This window comes from Coloeus monedula (genome assembly GCF_965178545.1).
Source record: "Coloeus monedula genome assembly, chromosome: 40".
Taxonomy (NCBI): Eukaryota; Metazoa; Chordata; class Aves; order Passeriformes; family Corvidae; genus Coloeus; species Coloeus monedula.
The window spans coordinates 498,145-519,893 of NC_138820.1; the positions used below are offsets into that span (position 1 = coordinate 498,145).

General features: G+C 54.8%; 1 protein-coding gene across 3 annotated transcripts in view; it reads right to left on the reverse strand.

Annotated features, from left to right (window-relative positions):
* The window catches only part of POLR2A (RNA polymerase II subunit A), a 71,876-nt gene that overhangs the window by 25,864 nt on the left and 24,263 nt on the right, over window positions 1-21,749 (reverse strand). For 2 of the 3 annotated variants that reach the window (XM_082300490.1, XM_082300491.1), the window contains 8 exons: window positions 19,573-19,697; window positions 15,654-15,864; window positions 11,938-12,147; window positions 10,507-10,675; window positions 9,124-9,218; window positions 7,179-7,382; window positions 3,982-4,204; window positions 2,118-2,301 (listed from right to left, as the gene is read on the reverse strand). In XM_082300490.1, the coding sequence (XP_082156616.1) occupies window positions 2,118-2,301; window positions 3,982-4,204; window positions 7,179-7,382; window positions 9,124-9,218; window positions 10,507-10,675; window positions 11,938-12,147; window positions 15,654-15,864; window positions 19,573-19,697 (1,421 nt within the window). Of the gene's footprint in view, window positions 1-2,117; window positions 2,302-3,981; window positions 4,205-7,178; window positions 7,383-9,123; window positions 9,219-10,506; window positions 10,676-11,937; window positions 12,148-12,879; window positions 12,928-15,653; window positions 15,865-19,572; window positions 19,698-21,749 lie in introns of all 3 variants that reach the window. The other variant, XM_082300492.1, reaches the window with a different exon arrangement.

The window sequence follows — 21,749 nt, forward strand, 5'->3', positions numbered from 1 at the left end:
GAGACGTTTGAGACCCCAAAATGTCCCCAACTCTTGGGAGGAGATGTTTGAGACCCCAAAATGTCCCCAACTCCCATTTGAAGACCCCAAAATGTCCCCAAATCCTGGGAGGAGATGTTTGAGACCCCAAAGGGACCCCAAATCTTGGGAGGAGATGTTTGAGACCCCAAAATGTCCCCAAATCTTGGGAGGAGACGTTTGAGACCCCAAAATGTCCCCAAATCTTGGGAGGAGATGTTTGAAGACCCCAAAATGTCCCCAAATCTTGGGAGGAGATGTTTGAAACCCCAAAATGTCCCCAAATCTTGGGAGGAGATGTTTGAGACCCCAAAGTGTCCCCAACTCCCATTTGAAGACCCCAAAATGTCCCCAAATCCTGGGAGGAGACGTTTGAGACCCCAAAATGTCCCCAAATCTTGGGAGGAGATGTTTGAGACCCCAAAATGTCTCCAAATCTTGGGAGGAGATGTTTGAGACCCCAAAGTGTCCCCAAATCTTGGGAGGAGATGTTTGAGACCCCAAAGTGTCCCCAAATCCTGGGAGGAGACGTTTGAGACCCCAAAATGTCCCCAACTCTTGGGAGGAGACGTTTGAGACCCCAAAGTGTCCCCAACTCCCATTTGAAGACCCCAAGATGTCCCCAAATCCTAGGAGGAGACGTTTGAGACCCCAAAATGTCCCCAAATCTTGGGAGGAGACGTTTGAGACCCCAAAATGTCCCCAAATCTTGGTAGGAGATGTTTGAGACCCCAAAGTGTCCCCAACTCCCATTTGAAGACCCCAAAATGTCCCGAAATCCTGGGAGGAGACGTTTGAGACCCCAAAATGTCCCCAAATCTTGGGAGGAGATGTTTGAGACCCCAAAGTGTCCCCAACTCCCATTTGAAGACCTCAAAGTGACCCCAACTCTTGGGAGGAGACGTTTGAGACCCCAAAGTGTCCCCAACTCCCATTTGAAGACCCCAAGATGTTCCCAACTCTCCTCAAAATCCATTTGAAGACCCCAAAGTGTCCCCAGCTCTTGGGAGGAGCCATCTGAAGACCCCAAGATGCTCCCAACTCTTGAGAGGAACGAGTTGAAGACCCCAAAGTGTCCCCAACTCCCATTTGAGGACCCCAAAACATCCCCCACTCTCATTTGGGGACCCCAAAATGTCCCCAACTCTTGGGAGGAGATGTTTGAGACCCCAAAGTGTCCCCAACTCCCACTTGAGGATCCCAAAGTGTCCCCAACTCCCATTTGAGGATCCCAAAGTGTCCCCAACTCCCACTTGAGGACCCCAAAACATCCCCCACTCTCATTTGGGGACCCCAAAATGTCCCCAACTCTTGGGAAGAGACGTTTGAGACCCCAAAGTGTCCCCAACTCCCATTTGAGGACCCCAAAGTGTCCCCAACTCCCATTTGAGGACCCCAAAACATCCCCCACTCTCATTTGGGGACCCCAAAATGTCCCCAACTCTTGGGAGGAGACGTTTGAGACCCCAAAGTGTCCCCAACTCCCATTTGAGGACCCCAAAGTGTCCCCAACTCCCATTTGAAGACCCCAAAACATCCCCCACTCTCATTTGGGAACCCCAAAATGTCCCCAACTCCTGGGAGGAGATGTTTGAGACCCCAAAGTGTCCCCAACTCCCACTTGAGGATCCCAAAGTGTCCCCAACTCCCATTTGAGGACCCCAAAACATCCCCCACTCTCATTTGGGGACCCCAAAATGTCCCCAACTCTTGGGAGGAGATGTTTGAGACCCCAAAGTGTCCCCAACTCCCACTTGAGGATCCCAAAGTGTCCCCAACTCCCATTTGAAGACCCCAAAACATCCCCCACTCTCATTTGGGGACCCCAAAATGTCCCCAACTCTTGGGAGGAGACGTTTGAGACCCCAAAGTGTCCCCAACTCCCACTTGAGGATCCCAAAGTGTCCCCAACTCCCATTTGAGGACCCCAAACCATTCCCAGCTCTTGGGAGGAGCCACTTGGGGACCCCCAAAAGGTCCCCAAACTCCCAGAACGAGCCCCTCAATGACCCCATCCGGGACCACTGACCCCTCCCACGAGCACGCCCTGCCCCGGGCCGTGTCCCCTCCACGTCCCCCGTGTCCTCCCTGCCCCTCACTTCTTCTCGAAGGCCTTGTTGGAGGGTTTGAGGGTGGCCAGGTTCTGGAACTCGACGCTCTCGCCGGCCAGCCCGTCCTCGCCGTAGCGCAGCTGCACCACCTGGTTGATGGAATTCCTGACGGTCGCGTCGTATTTCACCATCACCGACTCCATGGACTTGATCAGACGCCGCTGGATGTAGCCTGGGAAGGGTGGGAAAGGGTCAGGAGGCATCTGAGGAGGCTTTGGGAGTCCCCAGGAGGCATCTGAGGAAGGTTTGGGAGTCCCCAGGAGGCATCTGAAGAAGGTTTGGGGCTTCTAGGAGGCATCTGAGGAGGGTTTGGGGTTTCCAGGAGGCATCTGAGGAGGGTTTGGGGCTTCTAGGAGGCATCTGAGGAGGGTTTGGGGTTTCCATGAGGCATCTGAGGAGGGTTTGGGGTTTCCAGGAGGCATCTGAGGAGGGTTTGGGGTTTCCAGGAGGCATCTGAGGAGGGTTTGGGGTTTCCAGGAGGCATCTGAGGAGGGTTTGGGGTTTCCAGGAGGCATCTGAGAAGGGTTTGGGGATGCTGGAGACATCTGGGGAGGGTTTGAGGATCCTGAAGGTCTCCAGGAGGCATCTGGAGAAGGTTTGGGGATCCTGGAGGTCTCCAGGAGACATCTGAGGAGGGTTTGGGGTTTCCAGGAGGCATCTGAGGAGGGTTTGGGGATCCTGGAGACATCTGGGGAGGGTTTGGGGCTTCTAGGAGGCATCTGAGGAGGGTTTGGGAGTCCCCAGGAGGCATCTGAGGAGGGTTTGGGGTCTCCAGGAGGCACCTGAGGAGGGTTTGGGGCCTCCAAGAGGCACCTGAGGAGGGTTTGGGGATCCTGAAGGTCTCCAGGAGGCATCTGGGGAGAGTTTGGGGTTTCCAGGAGGCATCTGGGGAGGGTTTGTGGATGCTGGAGACATCTGGGGAGGGTTTGGGGATCCTGGAGACATCTGGGGAGGGCTTGGGGTCTCCAGAAGACATCCGAGGAGGGTTTTGAGCTCCTGGAGACATCTGAGGAGGCTTGGGGTCTCCAAAAGGCATCTGGGGAGGGTTTGGGGACCCTGGAGGTCCCCAGGAAGCATCTGAGGAGGGTTTGGGGCCTCCAAGAGGCATCTAGGGAGGGTTTGGGGATCCTGAAGGTCTCCAGGAGGCATCTAGGGAGGGTGGGGGTCCCCCAGGAGACATCTGGGGAGGGTTTGGGGTTTCCAGGAGGCATCTGAGGAGGGTTTGGGGTCTCCAGGAGGCACCTGAGGAGGGTTTGGGGCCTCCAAGAGGCATCTAGGGAGGGTTTGGGGATCCTGAAGGTCTCCAGGAGGCATCTGGGGAGAGTTTGGGGTTTCCAGGAGGCATCTGGGGAGGGTTTGTGGATCCTGGAGACATCTGGGGAGGGCTTGGGGTCTCCAGAAGACATCCGAGGAGGGTTTTGAGCTCCTGGAGACATCTGAGGAGGCTTGGGGTCTCCAAAAGGCATCTGGGGAGGGTTTGGGGATCCTGGAGGTCCCCAGGAGGCATCTGAGGAGGGTTTGGGGCCTCCAAGAGGCATCTAGGGAGGGTTTGGGGATCCTGAAGGTCTCCAGGAGGCATCTGAGGAAGGTTTGGGGCTTCCAGGAGGCATCTGAGGAGGGTTTGGGGCCTCCAGGAAACATCTGAGAAGGGTTTAGGAGTCCCCAGGAAACATCTGGGGAGCATTTGATATCTCCAGGAGACATCTGAGGAAGGTTTTCATCTCCTGAAGACACCTGAGGAACCTTCGGAGCCACCCAAGCTCTCCCCCAGTGACATTTTGGAACGTTGCAGATCCTTGGGGTGGCATTTTTGGACCTTCCCAAAGCTCCTTGACTTGAAGAGGACACTGACCGGTCTCGGCTGTCTTCACGGCCGTGTCGATGAGACCTTCTCGTCCACCCATGGCGTGGAAGAAGAACTCGGTGGGGGTGAGACCGGCCAGGTAGGAGTTCTCCACGAAGCCGCGGCTCTCGGGGCCGTAATCGTCCTTGATGAAGTGAGGAAGCGTCCGGTGCTTGAAGCCAAACGGGATCCGTTTGCCCTCCACGTTCTGCTGGCCCACCACGGCGATGACCTGAGGAGAAGACAACCGGGTGAGGACGTTGTGGGATATCTCCAGGTGAAGGAGGTGATGGGACAACGCCGAAGTTTGGGTTGGTTGAGGAGTTCCAAGGGGAACGTCAAGGGAAGGAGGGGGAAAAAGGTTCTTGAGATGTTTGAAGAGCCCAAGATGCTGCCAAGTGTTTTGAAGGTCTGTTGGAAGACCCCAAAATGTCTTGGGGGGATCTCCAAGGTGGCACCAGGACACCCCAAAATTCCTGAGGGCTCCATGAAATTCCTGAGGGCTCCATGAGATATCTCAGGGGGGTTGGGAGTGGTGGGAACCATCCAGGGAATGGGGCTGAGATGTCCCTGGAGATGCTCCAAAGCCACCCAAAATGTCTTGGGAGGACCTCCAAGGTGGCACCAGGACACCCCAAAATTCCTGAGGGTTCCATGAAATATCTCAGGGGGGTTGGGAGTGGTGGAAACCATCCAGGGAATGGGGCTGAGATGTCCCTGGAGATGCTCCAAAGCCACCCAAAGCCACCCAAAATGTCTTGGGAGGACCTCCAAGGTGGCACCAGGACACCCCAAAATTCCTGAGGGTTCCATGAAATTCCTGAGGGCTCCATGAGGTATCTCAGGGGGGTTTGGAGTGGTGGGAACCATCCAGGGAATGGGGCTGAGATGTCCCTGGAGATGCTCCAAAGCCACCCAAAATGTCTTGGGAGGACCTCCAAGGTGGCACCAGGACACCCCAAAATTCCTGAGGGTTCCATGAAATATCTCAGAGGGGTTTGGAGTGGTGGGAACCATCCAGGGAATGGGGCTGAGATGTCCCTGGAGATGCTCCAAAGCCACCCAAAGCCACCCAAAATGTCTTGGGAGGACCTCCAAGGTGGCACCAGGACACCCCAAAATTCCTGAGGGTTCCATGAAATTCCTGAGGGCTCCACAAAATATCTCAGAGGGGTTTGGAGTGGTGGGAACCATCCAGGGAATGGGGCTGAGATGTCCCTGGAGATGCTCCAAAGCCACCCAAAGCCACCCAAAATGTCTTGGGAGGACCTCCAAGGTGGCACCAGGACACCCCAAAATTCCTGAGGGTTCCATGAAATTCCTGAGGGCTCCATGAGGTATCTCAGGGGGGTTTGGAGTGGTGGGAACCATCCAGGGAATGGGGCTGAGATGTCCCTGGAGATGCTCCAAAGCCACCCAAAGCCACCCAAAATATCTTGGGAGGACCTCCAAGGTGGCACCAGGACACCCCAAAATTCCTGAGGGTTCCATGAAATTCCTGAGGGCTCCACAAAATATCTCAGAGGGGTTTGGAGTGGTGGGAACCATCCAGGGAATGGGGCTGAGATGTCCCTGGAGATGCTCCAAAGCCACCCAAAGCCACCCAAAATGTCTTGGGAGGATCTCCAAGGTGGCACCAGGACACCCCAAAATTCCTGAGGGCTCCATGAAATATCTCAGAGGGGTTGGGAGTGGTGGGAAAGTTCTCCAAAACCCCACGGGAAACCCCCCCAAACTCCATCAAGTCACTCCAGGAACCTCTTAAAGCCCCCTGAGATCCTCCTGGATCCCCTCAACAACCCCCAGGACACCTCAAACCTGGGAGATGTCGGTCTTGGACCTCCTGATGCCCAAAACCACCTCAGAACCTCCAGAACATCCCAAAAAACTCCACAAGAACCACCCCAAACCCCTGGAGATCCTCCAAGAACCACCCCAAACCCCACATGGAGACCTCCCCAAGATCTCCTGGAGCTCCTCAAACCTGGGAGATGTCGATCTTGGAGCTCCTGATGCCCAAAACCACCTCAGAACCTCAAGAACATCCCAAAAATCTCCACAAGAACCTCCCCAAACCCCACATGGAGCTCCCCAAGATCTTCTGGAGCTCCTCAAAGCTAGGAGATGTCGATCTTGGACCTCCTGGAGTCCAAAACCACCTCAGAACCTCCAGAACATCCCAAAAATCTCCACAAGAACCACCCCAAACCCCTGGAGATCCTCCAAGAACCTCCCCAAACCCCACATGGAGACCTCCCCAAGATCTCCTGAAGCTCCTCAAACCTGGGAGATGTCGATCTTGGAGCTCCTGATGCCCAAAACCACCTCAGAACCTCAAGAACATCCCAAAAATCTCCACAAGAACCTCCCCAAACCCCACATGGAGCTCCCCAAGATCTTCTGGAGCTCCTCAAAGCTAGGAGATGTCGATCTTGGACCTCCTGGAGTCCAAAACCACCTCAGAACCTCCAGAACATCCCAAAAAACTCCACAAGAACCGCCCCAAACCCCTGGAGATCCTCCAAGAACCTCCCCAAACCCCACATGGAGCTCCCCAAGATCTCCTGGAGCTCCTCAAACCTGGGAGATGTCGATCTTGGACCTCCTGGTGTCCAAAACCACCTCAGAACCTCAAGAACATCCCAAAAATCTCCACAAAACTCCACAGGAACCTCCTGAGATCTTCTTGGAACCCTCTTGAGCTCCTCAAACCTGGGAGATGCTGATCTTGGACCTCCTGGTGTCCAAAACCACCTCAGAACCTCCACAAGATCCCAAAAATCTCCACCAAACTCCACCAAACTCCACAGGAACCGCCCCAAACCCCTGGAGATCCTCCAAGAACCACCCCAAACCCCACATGGAGACCTCCCCAAGATCTCCTGGAGCTCCTCAAACCTGGGAGATGTCGATCTCGGAGCTCCTGATGCCCAAAACCACCTCAGAACCTCAACAAGATCCCAAAAAACTCCACAGGAACCTCCTGAGATCTTCTTGGAACCCTCTGGAGCTCCTCAAACCTGGGAGATGTCGATCTTGGACCTCCTGGTGTCCAAAACCACCTCAGAACCTCCACAAGATCCCAAAAACCTCCACCAAACTCCACCAAACTCCACAGGAACCGCCCCAAACCCCTGGAGATCCTCCAAGAACCACCCCAAACCCCACATGGAGACCTCCCCAAGATCTCCTGGAGCTCCTCAAACCTGGGAGATGTTGATCTTGGAGCCCTTGGCCCCTGAGACCACCATGGATTTGAAGTTGTTGTACTCGGACAGGGACTTCTGGGCGGAGGAGCCGGTCTTGTCGCGGGCGTCGTTGAGGATGCGGTTGACCTGGTTCTCGAAGGTCTGCCGGAGGGTGTTGCCCGGCGTGGGCTCCAGCTCGTTGTTGTGGGCCTTCTCGATGACCTGGAGATGTCAAAAAACCCCACCCCAAAAAAAGGTCACCAACACCCAAAGGCCTCGGAATTCCTAAAAAGCTCCAGGAGATTGTTGGGAGATGGTCTTGGAGAGTCCTGGGGTCCGAAAGTAGCTGAGAAGCTTCAGAGGATCTCAAAGAGCTCCAGAAAAGCCCCAAAATCTCCATGAAATTCCACAGGAACCGTCCCAAACCCCACATGGAGCTCCCCAAGATCTTCTGGAGCTCCTCAAACCTGGGAGATGTCGGTCTTGGACCTCCTGGTGTCCAAAACCACCTCAGAACCTCAACAAGATCCCAAAGAACTCCACAAAATTCCACCAAACTCCACAGGAACTGCCCCAAACCCCACATGGAGCTCCCCAAGATCTTCTGGAGCTCCTCAAACCTGGGAGGTGTCGGTCTTGGACCTCCTGGTGTCCAAAACCACCTCAGAACCTCAACAACATCCCAAAAACTCCACAGGAACCTCCTGAGATCTTCTTGGAACCCTCTGGAGCTCCTCAAACCTAGGAGATGTCGATCTTGGAGCTCCTGGTGTCCAAAAGTACGTGAGAAGCTCCAGAAGATCCCAAAGAACTCCACAAAATGCCACAGGACCCACCCCAAACCCCACGTGGAGCTCCCCAAACCTGGGAGATGTCGGTCTTGGACCTCCTGGTGTCCAAAACCACCTCAGAACCTCCAGAACATCCCAAAAACTCCAAAAAATCTCCACAGGAACCATCCCAAACCCCACATGGAGCTCCCCAAGATCTTCTGGAGCTCCTCAAAGCTAGGAGATGTCGATCTTGGACCTCCTGGTGTCCAAAAGCACCTCAGAACCTCAAGAAGATCCCAAAGGACTCCACCAAACTCCACAGGAACCGGCCCAACCCCCCTGAGATCCTCCAGGAACAGCCCCAAACTCCTTGAAGGTTCCTCCAAATTCCTGGGAGCTCCTCATGGAACTGGGGGTGGGGTGGGAGCACCTGGGAAGGGGTTGAGATGGCTCTGGAGATGCTCCAGATCCTCCCAGAACGTTCTGGAGATGCTCCAGATCCTCCCCAGAAGTTCTGGAGACCCCAAATCCACCCAGAAAGTTCTGGAGATGCTCCAGGTCCATCCAGGAAGTTCTGGAGATGCTCCAGGTCCACCCAGGAAGTTCTGGAGATGCTCCAGATGGACCCAGGAAGTTCTGGAGATGCTCCAGATCCACAGAGAACATTCTGGAGATGCTCCAGATCCTCCCCAGAAGTTCTGGAGACCCCAAATCCACCCAGAAAGTTCTGGAGATGCTCCAGATGGACCCAGGAAGTTCTGGAGATGCTCCAGATCCTCCCCAGAAGTTCTAGAGATGCTCCAGATCCACCCAGAAAGTTCTGGAGATGCTCCAGGTCCACCCAGAAAGTTCTGGAGATGCTCCAGGTCCACCCAGGAAGTTCTGGAGATGCTCCAGATGAACCCAAGAAGTTCTGGAGACGCTCCAGGTCCACCCAGAAAGTTCTGGAGATGCTCCAGACCCACCCAGAACATCCTGGAGATGCTCCAGACCCACCCAGAACATCCTGGAGATGCTCCAAAATCCACCCAGAGATCCCAAAATATGGGTGGGACACCCCAAAAACCACCCCATGGAGGTGACCCACCAGAGAACCTCCAAGAACCTGAGGAATTCCCCCCAAAAATCCCCCAAAATCCCAACCCGGGCGTGTCCCAGAAGCACCCATGAGGTCCCCCCAGAAGTCCCACCTCGATGACGTCCTGCTTGGCCTTCTTGATGGTGTTCTGGATGTCCTGGTAGGTCTTGGCGTCGGCGATGGAGTCACCGATGCCGATGGTGTGACCTGGAGGGGACGTTTGGGGTTCAAGGGGGGTTCCCCAAAACTTGAGGTCATCTCCAAGGGCACGTCTGAGCCCTCCCACCCCACCCCAAAAAACCAAGCCTGGGTCGGGGTCTGGTCACGCTGGAGGATAAAAGAGGGGACATGGAGACAATGAGGTCACCAAGGGGAGGTCTCAGCCACGCATGGAGACCACCAGGGGACACCCAAATCCCACCAAGGTGGGACCTGAGAAGGTCCCCAGGTCCCTGAACCCCCATCTGGTGCCACCAGGAGGGGTCTCAACCCTCTGTGGACCCCCTGAAGATCCCCCAAAGTCCCCAAAAAGGGGTCCAAGGACCACCAAGATCTCAAGAACGAGGTCCAAGGACCACCAGGGACACCTGAGTTCCACCAAGGTGGGACCTGAGAAGGTCCCCAGGTCCCCTGAACCCCCATCTGGTGCCACCAGGAGGGGTCTCAACCCTCTGTGGACCTCCTGAAGATCCCCCAAAGTCCCCAAAAAGGGGTCCAAGGACCACCAGGGACACCTGAGTTCCACCAAGGTGGGACCTGAGAAGGTCCCCAGGTGACCAAACCCCCATTTGGTGCCACCAGGAGGGGTCTCAACCCTCTGTGGACCCTCCTCAGGTCCCTCAAGTCCCCAAAAAGGGGTCCAAGGACCACCAGGGACACCCAAATCCCACCAAGGTGGGACCTGAGAAGGTCCCCAGGTCCCCTGAACCCCCATCTGGTGCCACCAGGAGGGGTCTCAACCCTCTGTGGACCTCCTGAAGATCCCCCAAAGTCCCCAAAAAGGGGTCCAAGGACCACCAGGGACACCTGAGTTCCACCAAGGTGGGACCTGAGAAGGTCTCCAGGTGACCAAACCCCCATTTGGTGCCACCAGGAGGGGTCTCAACCCTCTGTGGACCCTCCTCAGGTCCCTCAAGTCCCCAAAAAGGGGTCCAAGGACCACCAGGGACACCCAAATCCCACCAAGGTGGGACCTGAGAAGGTCCCCAGGTCCCTGAACCCCCATTTGGTGCCACCAGGAGGGGTCTCAACCCTCTGTGGACCTGAAGATCCCCCGAAGTCCCCAAAAAGGGGTCCAAGGACCACCAAGATCTCAAGAATGACCTTGAGGTGCCAACCCCACCGTGACCCCTCAGCAGGACCTTCCTGACCTTTGAGGTGCCAACCCCACCGTGACCCCTCAAGCAGGACCTTCCTGACCCTTGAGGTGCCAACCCCACCATGACCCCCTCGAGGTGCCAACCCCACCGTGACCCCTCGGTAGGACCCTGCTGACCCTCGATGAGCAGCCAGTTGTTGATGACGGTCTGGATGTTGCTGTAGAAGAGGCGCGTGGTGTCGTGGCCCATCTCCAGGTAGGAGATGTGCACCAAGGAACCGGCCGACGTCCCCAAGGACTTCTTGCACAAGATGCCCATGATGAGCTCCCCGTTCTCCACGATCACCTGGTGGTGGGGTGGGACATTCGAACCAAGAGGGGTCATCAGGAGGTCAAGAGATGAGAGAAGTTCAACATTTCCACCCTCCTGGAGCATCTCAAAACCACCCTGAAGTCTACGAAGTTCTCCTCAAGCAGAGGAAGGCCCACCAAAGTCTTCTCAGAGCACCCAAAACACCAAAGTCTTCTCAGAGCACCCCAAATCACCCTCAGGTCCCACCAAAGTCCTCTCAGAGCACCCAAAACACCAGCAAAGTCCTTTGAGACCACCCCAAATCACCCTCAAGCTCCATCAAAGTCCCCTCAAGTCCCACCAAAGCCCCGTGAGAACACCCCAAATCACCCTCAAGTCCCACCAAAGTCCTCTTGGACCACCCTCAGGTCCCACTAAAGCCCACTCAGACCACCCCAAACCCCACCAAAGTCCCCTCAGACCACCCCATACACCAGCAAAGTCTTCTCAGAGCACCCAAAACACCAAAGTCTTCTCAGAGCACCCAAAACACCACCAAAGTCTTCTCAGAGCACCCCAAATCACCCTCAGGTCCCACCAAAGTCCTCTCAGACCACCCCAAACACCAGCAAAGTCTTCTCAGACCATCCCAAACCCCACCAAAGTCCTCTCAGAGCACCCCAAACCCCTCCAGAACACCCTCAAGTCCCACCAAAGCCCCCTCAAACCATCTCTGCACCCCACCAAGCCCCCCTAGACCTCCTCAAATCCCACCAAAGCCCCCTCAGGTGCCACCAAAGCCCCCTCAAACCATCTCTGCACCCCACCAAGCCCCTCTAGACCTCCTCAAACCCCACCAAAGACCCCTCAAACCATCTCTGCACCCCACCAAGCCCCTCTAGACCTCCTCAAACCCCACCAAAGCCCCCTCAGATCACCCCAAGCCCCTCCAGAACACCCTCAAGTCCCATCAAAGTCCTCTCAGACCACCCCAAACCCCACCAAAGCCCCCTGAGATCACCCCAAGCCCCTCCAGAACACCCTCAAGTCCCACCAAAACCCCCTCAGATCACCCCAAACCACCCCAAAACCCCCTCAAACCACCTTTACACCCCACCAAACCCCCCTAGACCTCCTCAAATCCCATCAAAGCCCCCTCAAACCATCTCTGCACCCCACCAAACCCCCCTAGACCTCCTCAAATCCCACCAAAGCCCCCTCAGGTGCCACCAAAACCCCCTCAAACCATCTCTGCACCCCACCAAGCCCCCCTAGACCTCCTCAAACCTCCTTCCAGAGGCTCGCCAGGTGCTCACCTTGGTGTCCCCGGGGGAGATGTGTTTGTAGGGGCCGCTGTCCTCGTCGTCGGGGTGGGTGCTGTGGGTGCGGATGCAGTTGATGTGGCCCGGGATGATGAGGGAGAAGATTTGCTTCCCTGTCCAGAGCGGGCGCGGCTTCAGGATGGCCGGTTGGGGCACCTTCCCGTCCCACGTGGACAGGAACATCAGCAGGTTCATCACCTCGCCCTGAGGGACACCCCAAAAGCACCCCAAAAGTGTCATCAATCAAGAAGAACCCATAAATACCCCAAAATATCCTAAAAAGGCCCAAAAATGCCCCAAAATCCCTTCCAGGATGGAGTCTCGGGGCACCTTCCCATCCCATGTGGACAGGAACATCAGCAGGTTCATCACCTCACCCTGAAGGACACCACAAAGACACCTCAGAACCACCCCAAAAGTGTCATCAATCCAGAAGAACCCATAAATACCCGAAAATATCCTAAAAATGCCCAAAAATGCCCCAAAATCCCTTCCAGGATGGAGTCTCGGGGCACCTTCCCATCCCACATGGACAGGAACATCAGCAGGTTCATCACCTCACCCTGAAGGACACCACAAAGACACCTCAGAACCACCCCAAAAGTGTCATTAATCCAGAAGAACCCATAAATACCACAAAATATCCTAAAAATGCCCAAAAATGCCCCAAAATCCCTTCCAGGATGGAGTCTCGGGGCACCTTCCTGTCCCACATGGACAGGAACATCAGCAGGGCATCACCTCGCCCTGAGGGACACCCCAGAACCACCCCAAAACACCCCAAAACCACCCCAAAACCACCTCAAGACACCCCAAAACCACCTCAAGACACCCCAAAAGTGTCATCAATCAAGAAGAACCCATAAATACCACAAAATATCCTAAAAAGGCCCAAAAATGCCCCAAAATCCCTTCCAGGATGGAGTCTCAGGGCACCTTCCTGTCCCACATGGACAGGAACATCAGCAGGTTCATCACCTCGCCCTGAGGGACACCCCAGAACCACCCCAAAACCACCCCAAAACCACCTCAAGACACCCCAAACCAATTCAAACCAAACCCCAAACCACCCCAAAACCACCCTAAATCACTCCAAAACCCCTCAAATCACCTCAAACCAACCCTAAAAGCTCCAAAATTACCCCAAAAACCCCCCCTCTCCAGGAAGACGTCCCTCTGGGTGAACTTGCGAATGCGTCCTGAACTAAACTCCACAAACACCTGTCCTAAACCCCCTGAAATCCCAAACCAACCCCAAAACCACCTCAAACCAACACCAAACCACCCTAAGTCACCCTAAAAAGCCCCAAAATGACCCCAAAATCCCCAAAACGACCCCAAAACCGACCCTCTCGAGGAAGACGTCCCTCTTGGTGAACTTGCGAATGCGTCCTGAACTAAACTCCACAAACACCTGTCCTAAACCTCTCAAATTCACCCAAAACCACCTCAAACCAACCCCAAACCATCCTAAATCACCCTAAACTGCCCAAAAAAGCCCCAAAACGACCCCAAAACCGACCCTCTCCAGGAAGACGCCCCTCTTGGTGAACTTGCGCACGGCCGTCAGCGTGTCCTGAACTAAACCCCACAAACACCTGTCCTAAATCCCCCTCAAATCCCCCCCAAACCCACCCTAAATCACCTCAAACCAACCCCAAACCACCCCAAAACCACCCTAAATCACTCCAAAACCCCTCAAATCACCTCAAACCAACCCTAAAAGCTCCAAAATTACCCCAAATCCGACCCTCTCCAGGAAGACGTCCCTCTTGGTGAACTTGCGAATGCGTCCTGAACTAAACTCCACAAACACCTGTCCTAAACCTCTCAAATTCACCCAAAACCACCTCAAACCAACCCCAAATCACCCTAAATCACCCTAAACTGCCCAAAAAAGCCCCAAAACGACCCCAAAACCGACCCTCTCCAGGAAGACGCCCCTCTTGGTGAACTTCCGCACGGCCGTCAGTGTGTCCTGAACTAAACCCCACAAACACCTGCACTAAATCCCCCTCAAATCCCCCCCAAACCCACCCTAAATCACCTCAAACCAACCCCAAACCACCCCAAAACCACCCTAAATCACTCCAAAACACCTCAAATCGCCTCAAACCAACCCTAAAAGCTCCAAAATTACCCCAAAACCGACCCTCTCGAGGAAGACGTCCCTCTGGGTGAACTTGCGAATGCGTCCTGAACTAAACCCCACAAACACCTGTCCTAAACCCCCTGAAATCCCAAACCAACCCCAAAACCACCTCAAACCAACCCCAAACCACCCTAAGTCACCCTAAAAAGCCCCAAAATGACCCCAAAATCCCCAAAATGACCCCAAAACTGACCCTCTCCAGGAAGACGTCCCTCTGGGTGAACTTGCGAATGCGTCCTGAACTAAACTCCACAAACACCTGTCCTAAACCTCTCAAATTCACCCAAAACCACCTCAAACCAACCCCAAATCACCCTAAATCACCCTAAACTGCCCAAAAAAGCCCCAAAACGACCCCAAAACCGACCCTCTCGAGGAAGACGTCCCTCTTGGTGAACTTGCGCACGGCCGTCAGCGTGTCCTGAACTAAACCCCACAAACACCTGCACTAAATCCCCCTCAAATCCCCCCCAAACCCACCCTAAATCACCTCAAACCAACCCCAAACCACCCCAAAACCACCCTAAATCACTCCAAAACCCCTCAAATCACCTCAAACCAACCCTAAAAGCTCCAAAATTACCCCAAAACCGACCCTCTCCAGGAAGACGTCCCTCTTGGTGAACTTGCGAATGCGTCCTGAACTAAACCCCACAAACACCTGTCCTAAACCCCCTGAAATCCCAAACCAACCCCAAAACCACCTCAAACCAACCCCAAACCACCCTAAGTCACCCTAAAAAGCCCCCAAATGACCCCAAAATCCCCAAAACGACCCCAAAACCGACCCTCTCCAGGAAGACGCCCCTCTTGATGAACTTGCGAATGCGTCCTGAACTAAACTCCACAAACACCTGTCCTAAACCTCTCAACTTCACCCAAAACCACCTCAAACCAACCCCAAACCATCCTAAATCACCCTAAACTGCCCAAAAAAGCCCCAAAACGACCCCAAAACCGACCCTCTCCAGGAAGACGCCCCTCTTGGTGAACTTGCGCACGGCCGTCAGCGTGTCCTGAACTAAACCCCACAAACACCTGCACTAAATCCCCCTCAAATCCCCCCCAAACCCACCCTAAATCACCTCAAACCAACCCCAAACCACCCCAAAACCACCCTAAATCACTCCAAAACACCTCAAATCGCCTCAAACCAACCCTAAAAGCTCCAAAATTACCCCAAAAACCCCCCCTCTCCAGGAAGACGTCCCTCTGGGTGAACTTGCGAATGCGTCCTGAACTAAACCCCACAAACACCTGTCCTAAACCCCCTGAAATCCCAAACCAACCCCAAAACCACCTCAAACCAACACCAAACCACCCTAAGTCACCCTAAAAAGCCCCAAAATGACCCCAAAATCCCCAAAACGACCCCAAAACCGACCCTCTCCAGGAAGACGCCCCTCTTGATGAACTTGCGAATGCGTCCTGAACTAAACTCCACAAACACCTGTCCTAAACCTCTCAAATTCACCCAAAACCACCTCAAACCAACCCCAAATCACCCTAAATCACCCTAAACTGCCCAAAAAAGCCCCAAAACGACCCCAAAACCGACCCTCTCGAGGAAGACGTCCCTCTTGGTGAACTTGCGCACGGCTGTCAGCGTGTCCTGCACGATGCCCATGACGGGCCGGTTGCTCTGGGGGGTGACGATCATGCGGGGCACCATGGCGAGCTCCTGGATCTCCGCCCGCGTCTCCAGCGACTGCGGCAGGTGCAGGTTCATCTCATCGCCGTCGAAATCGGCGTTGTAGGGCGTGGTGACGCTGCGGGGACAGCGGGGACATCAGGGACGTTGGGGACATTGGGGATGTTGGGGATGTTGGGGTCATTGGGGACGTCGGGGATGTTGGGGACATTGGGGACATCGGGGATGTTGGGGTCATTGGGGACATTGGGGCCATCGGCGACATCAGGGATGTTGAGGACATTGGGGACGTTGAGGACATCAGGGATGTAGGATAAGGGACATCAGGGGGTCATTGGGGTCATTGGAGATGTTGGGGTCATCAGGGACGTTGGGGTCATCAGGGACGTTGGGGACATTGGGGTCGTTGGGGACATTGGGGTCATCAGGGACATCAGAGATATCGAGGACATTGAGGACATCAGGGATGTGGGACATGGGAGCGTTGAGGACATCGAGGACATTGGGGACACGGGGACATCGGGGCTGTTGGGGACATTGGGGACGTCGGGGACATCGGGATAAGGGACATTGGGGCCATGGGACAAGGGCAGGTGCAGGTTCATCTCATCGCCGTCGAAATGGGCGTTGTAGGGCCTGGTGACACTGCGGGGACAGAGGGGTCAGCGGGGACGGTGGGGACGGTGGGGTCATTGGGGACATCAGGGATGTTGGGGACATTGGGGACATCGGGGATGTTGGGGTCATTGGGGACATTGGGGTCATCGGCGACATCAGGGACGTTGAGGACATTGGGGACGTTGAGGACATCAGGGATGTAGGATAAGGGACATCAGGGGGTCAGTGGGGTCATTGGAGATGTTGGGGTCATCGGGGACGTTGGGGACATCGGGGATGTTGGGGACATTGGGGTCGTTGGGGACGTTGGGGTCATCAGGGACGTTGGGGTCATCGGGGACGTTGGGGTCATCGGGGACGTTGGGGTCATCGGGGACATCAGAGATATCGAGGACATTGAGGACATCAGGGATGTGGGACATGGGAGCGTTGAGGACATCGAGGACATTGGGGACACGGGGACATCGGGGCTGTTGGGGACATTGGGGACGTCGGGGACATCGGGATAAGGGACATTGGGGCCACGGGACAAGGGCAGGTGCAGGTTCATCTCATCGCCGTCGAAATGGGCGTTGTAGGGCGTGGTGACGCTGCGGGGACAGCGGGGACATCGGGGTCAGCGGGGACATTGGGGACATCGGGGACATCGGGGATGTTGGGGTCATCGGCGACATCAGGGACGTTGAGGACATTGGGGACGTTGAGGACATCAGGGATGTAGGATAAGGGACATCAGGGGGTCACTGGGGTCATTGGAGACGTTGGGGACATCAGGGGCGTTGGGGATGTTGGGGACGAGGACATCGGGGTCATCAGGGACATTGGGGTCATCGGGGACGTTGGGGACATTGGGGACATCGGGGTCATCAGGGACGTTGGGGTCATCAGGGACGTTGGGGTCATCAGGGACGTTGGGATCATGGGGACATCAGAGATATCGAGGACATTGAGGACATCAGGGATGTGGGACATGGGAGCGTTGAGGACATCGAGGACATTGGGGACACGGGGACATCGGGGCTGTTGGGGACATTGGGGACGTCGGGGACATCGGGATAAGGGACATTGGGGCCACGGGACAAGGGCAGGTGCAGGTTCATCTCATCGCCGTCGAAATGGGCGTTGTAGGGCGTGGTGACGCTGCGGGGACAGCGGGGACAGCGGGGACGGCGGGGACGGTGGGGTCATTGGGGACATCAGGGACGTTGGGGACATTGGGGTCATCGGCGACATCAGGGACGTTGAGGACATTGGGGACGTTGAGGACATCAGGGATGTAGGATAAGGGACATCAGGGGGTCAGTGGGGTCATTGGAGATGTTGGGGTCATCGGGGACGTTGGGGACATCGGGGATGTTGGGGACATTGGGGTCGTTGGGGACATTGGGGTCGTTGGGGACATTGGGGTCATCGGGGACGTTGGGGACATTGGGGACGTTGGGGACATCGGGGTCGTTGGGGACATTGGGGTCGTTGGGGACATTGGGGTCGTTGGGGACGTTGGGGTCATCAGGGACGTTGGGGTCATCAGGGACGTTGGGGTCATGGGGACATCAGAGATATCGAGGACATTGAGGACATCAGGGATGTGGGACATGGGAGCGTTGAGGACATCGAGGACATTGGGGACACGGGGACATCGGGGCTGTTGGGGACATTGGGGACGTCGGGGACATCGGGATAAGGGACATTGGGGCCATGGGACAAGGGCAGGTGCAGGTTCATCTCATCGCCGTCGAAATGGGCGTTGTAGGGCCTGGTGACGCTGCGGGGACAGCGGGGACATCGGGGACATCAGGGACGTTGGGGACATTGGGGATGTTGGGGTCATTGGGGACATCGGGGATGTTGGGGTCATTGGGGACATCGGGGCCATCGGCGACATCAGGGACGTTGAGGACATTGGGGACGTTGAGGACATCAGGGATGTAGGATAAGGGACATCAGGGGGTCATTGGGGTCATTGGAGATGTTGGGGACATCGGGGATGTTGGGGACATTGGGGTCGTTGGGGACATTGGGGTCATCGGGGACGTTGGGGTCATCGGGGACGTTGGGGTCATCGGGGACATCAGAGATATCGAGGACATTGAGGACATCAGGGATGTGGGACATGGGAGCGTTGAGGACATCGAGGACATTGGGGACGTCGGGGACATCGGGATAAGGGACATTGGGGCCATGGGACAAGGGCAGGTGCAGGTTCATCTCATCGCCGTCGAAATGGGCGTTGTAGGGCCTGGTGACGCTGTGGGGACAGCGGGGACAGCGGGGATGTTGGGGACATTGGGGTCATTGGGGACATCAGGGATGTTGAGGACATTGGGGACGTTGAGGACATCAGGGATGTAGGATAAGGGACATCAGGGGGTCAGTGGGGTCATTGGAGATGTTGGGGACATCAGGGGCGTTGGGGATGTTGGGGACGGGGACATCGGGGTCATCAGGGACATTGGGGTCATCGGGGACGTTGGGGACATCGGGGACGTTGGGGACATTGGGGTCACTGGGGTCAGTGGGACATTGGGGATGTTGGGGACATTGGGGTCATTGGGCCACGGGGACATTGGGGTCACTGGGGCATTGGGGTCATTGGGACATGGGGGCCATGGGGTCATTGGGGTCACTGGGGTCACTGGGGTCACTGGGACATGGGGGCCATGGGGTCATTGGGGTCATTGGGGTGACTCGGGGCAGGGTTCATCTCATCCCCATCAAAGTCGTTTTGGGGTGGTTTTGGGGTTTTTGGAGTGGTTTTTGGGGTGTTTTACCTCAGGTTCAGGCGGAAGGTGGAGCAGGGCAGGATTTGGGATAATTTTGGGGTAATTTGGGGGTTTTAGGGTGGTTTTTGGGGTGTTTTACCTCAGGTTCAGACGGAAGGTGGATCAGGGCAGGATTTGGGGTGATTTTGGGGTAATTTGGGGGTTTTTGGAGTGGTTTTTGGGGTGTTTTACCTCAGGTTCAGACGGAAGGTGGAGCAGGGCAGGATTTGGGGTGATTTTGGGGTAATTTGGGGGTTTTTGGGGTGTTTTACCTCAGGTTCAGACGGAAGGTGGAGCAGGGCAGGATTTGGGATGATTTTGGGGTAATTTGGGGGTTTTTAGGGTGGTTTTTGGGGTGTTTTACCTCAGGTTCAGACAGAAGGTGGACCAGGGCAGGATTTGGGATGATTTTGGGGTAATTTTGGGGTAATTTTGGGGTGTTTTACCTCAGGTTCAGACGGAAGGTGGACCAGGGCAGGATCCTGACCCTGTGGCCCATCATGGACATCTTGTGTAGGGTCGGCTGCCGGTTGAAGATGACGATGTCCCCGTCGCACATGTGACGCTCCACCTGTCCCCAAAACCCCCCAAAAATGAGGGACACCCCAAAAATGAGGGACACCCCAAAAATGAGAAACACCCCAAAAATGAGGGACACCCCAAAAACGGAGGGGGTTTTCCCAAAAAATGAAAGATTTCCTCAAAAAATGGGGGGGGTCAAGGGGAAAAAAAACGAGGGATTGAACCCCAAATCCAGAGCTCTGAACCCCAAAACCAACGATTGAACCCCAAAATCAGGGATTGAACCCCAAATCCAGAGCTCTGAACCCCAAAATCAGCAATTAAACCCCAAATCCAGAGCTCTGAACCCCAAATCCACAGCTCCAACCCCCAAAATCAGGGATTGAACCCCAAATCCAGAGCTCTGAACCCGAAAATCAGCAATTAAATCCCAAATCCAGAGCTCTGAACCCCAAAACCAACGATTGTACCCCAAATCCACAGCTCTGAACCCCAAAATCAGGGACTGAACCCCAAATCCAGAGCTCTGAACCCCAAAATCAGGGACTGAACCCAAAAATCAGGGATTGAACCCCAAATCCAGAGCTCTGAACCCCAAAATTAGCAATTAAACCCCAAAATCCAGAGCTCTGAACCCCAAAAATCAGCAATTAAACCCCAAATCCAGAGCTCTGAACCCCAAAATCAGGGATTGAACCCCAAATCCAGAGCTCTGAACCCCAAAACCAACGATTGTACCCCAAATCCAGAGCTCTGAACCCCAAAATCAGGGACTGAACCCCAAATCCAGAGCTCTGAACCCCAAATCCAGAGCTCCGAACCCCAAAATCAGGGATTGAACCCCAAAATCAATGACTGAACCCCAAATCCACAGCTCTGAACCTCAAAATCAGGGATTGAACCCCAAATCCAGAGCTCTGAACCCCAAATCCAGAGCTCCGAACCCCAAAATCAGGGATTCAACCCCAAAATCAATGATTGAACCCCAAATCCAGAGCTCTGAACCCCAAATCCAGAGCTCTAAACCCCAAAATCAGGGATTGAACCCCAAAATCAATGATTGAACCCCAAATCCAGAGCTCCGAACCCCAAAATCAGGGACTGAACCCCAAATCCAGAGCTCTGAACCCCAAATCCACAGCTCCAAACCCCAAATTCAGGGATTGAACCCCAAATCCAGAGCTCTGAACCCCAAAATCAGGGACTGAACCCCAAATCCAGAGCTCTGAACCCCAAAATCAGGGACTGAACCCCAAATCCACAGCTCCAAACCCCAAAACCAACACTCTACCCCACAGTTTTGGGGTCCCCTGCTGGTTTTTGGCATCCCTGAGTTTTTGGACTCCCTCCCCTGGGGTTTTTTGGGGTGCTGACTTTTGGGGTTTTTTTGAGGTCCTCCCCTGACTTTTAGGGGTTTTTTTGGGGTGCTGATTTTGGGGTTTTTGGGGTCCTCCCCTGATTTTGGGGGTTTTTTGGGGTGCTGACTTTTGGGGTTTTTTGGGGTCCTCCCCTGATTTTGGGGGATTTTTTGAGGTGCTGACTTTGGGATTTTTTTGAGGTCCTCCCCTGATTTTGGGGGATTTTTTGAGGTGCTGATTTTGGGATTTTTTTGAGGTCCTCCCCTGATTTTGGGGGATTTTTTGAGGTGCTGATTTTGGGATTTTTTTTGAGGTCCTCCCCTGATCTTGGGGGTTTTTTTGGGGTGCTGATTTTGGGGTTTTTTGGGGTCCTCCCCTGATTTTGGGGGATTTTTTGAGGTGCTGATTTTGGGATTTTTTTGAGGTCCTCCCCTGATTTTGGGGGGTTTTTTGAGGTGCTGATTTTGGGATTTTTTTGAGGTCCTCCTCTAATTTTGGGGGTTTTTTTGAGGTGCTGATTTTGGGATTTTTTTGAGGTCCTCCTCTAATTTTGGGGGGGGTTTTTGGGGTGCTGATTTTGGGATTTTTTTGAGGTCCTCCCCTGATTTTGGGGGGTTTTTTGAGGTGCTGACTTTGGGTTTTTTTTTGGGGTCCTCCTCTAATTTTGGGGGATTTTTTGAGGTGCTGATTTTGGGATTTTTTTGAGGTCCTCCCCTGATTTTGGGGGGTTTTTTGGGGTGCTG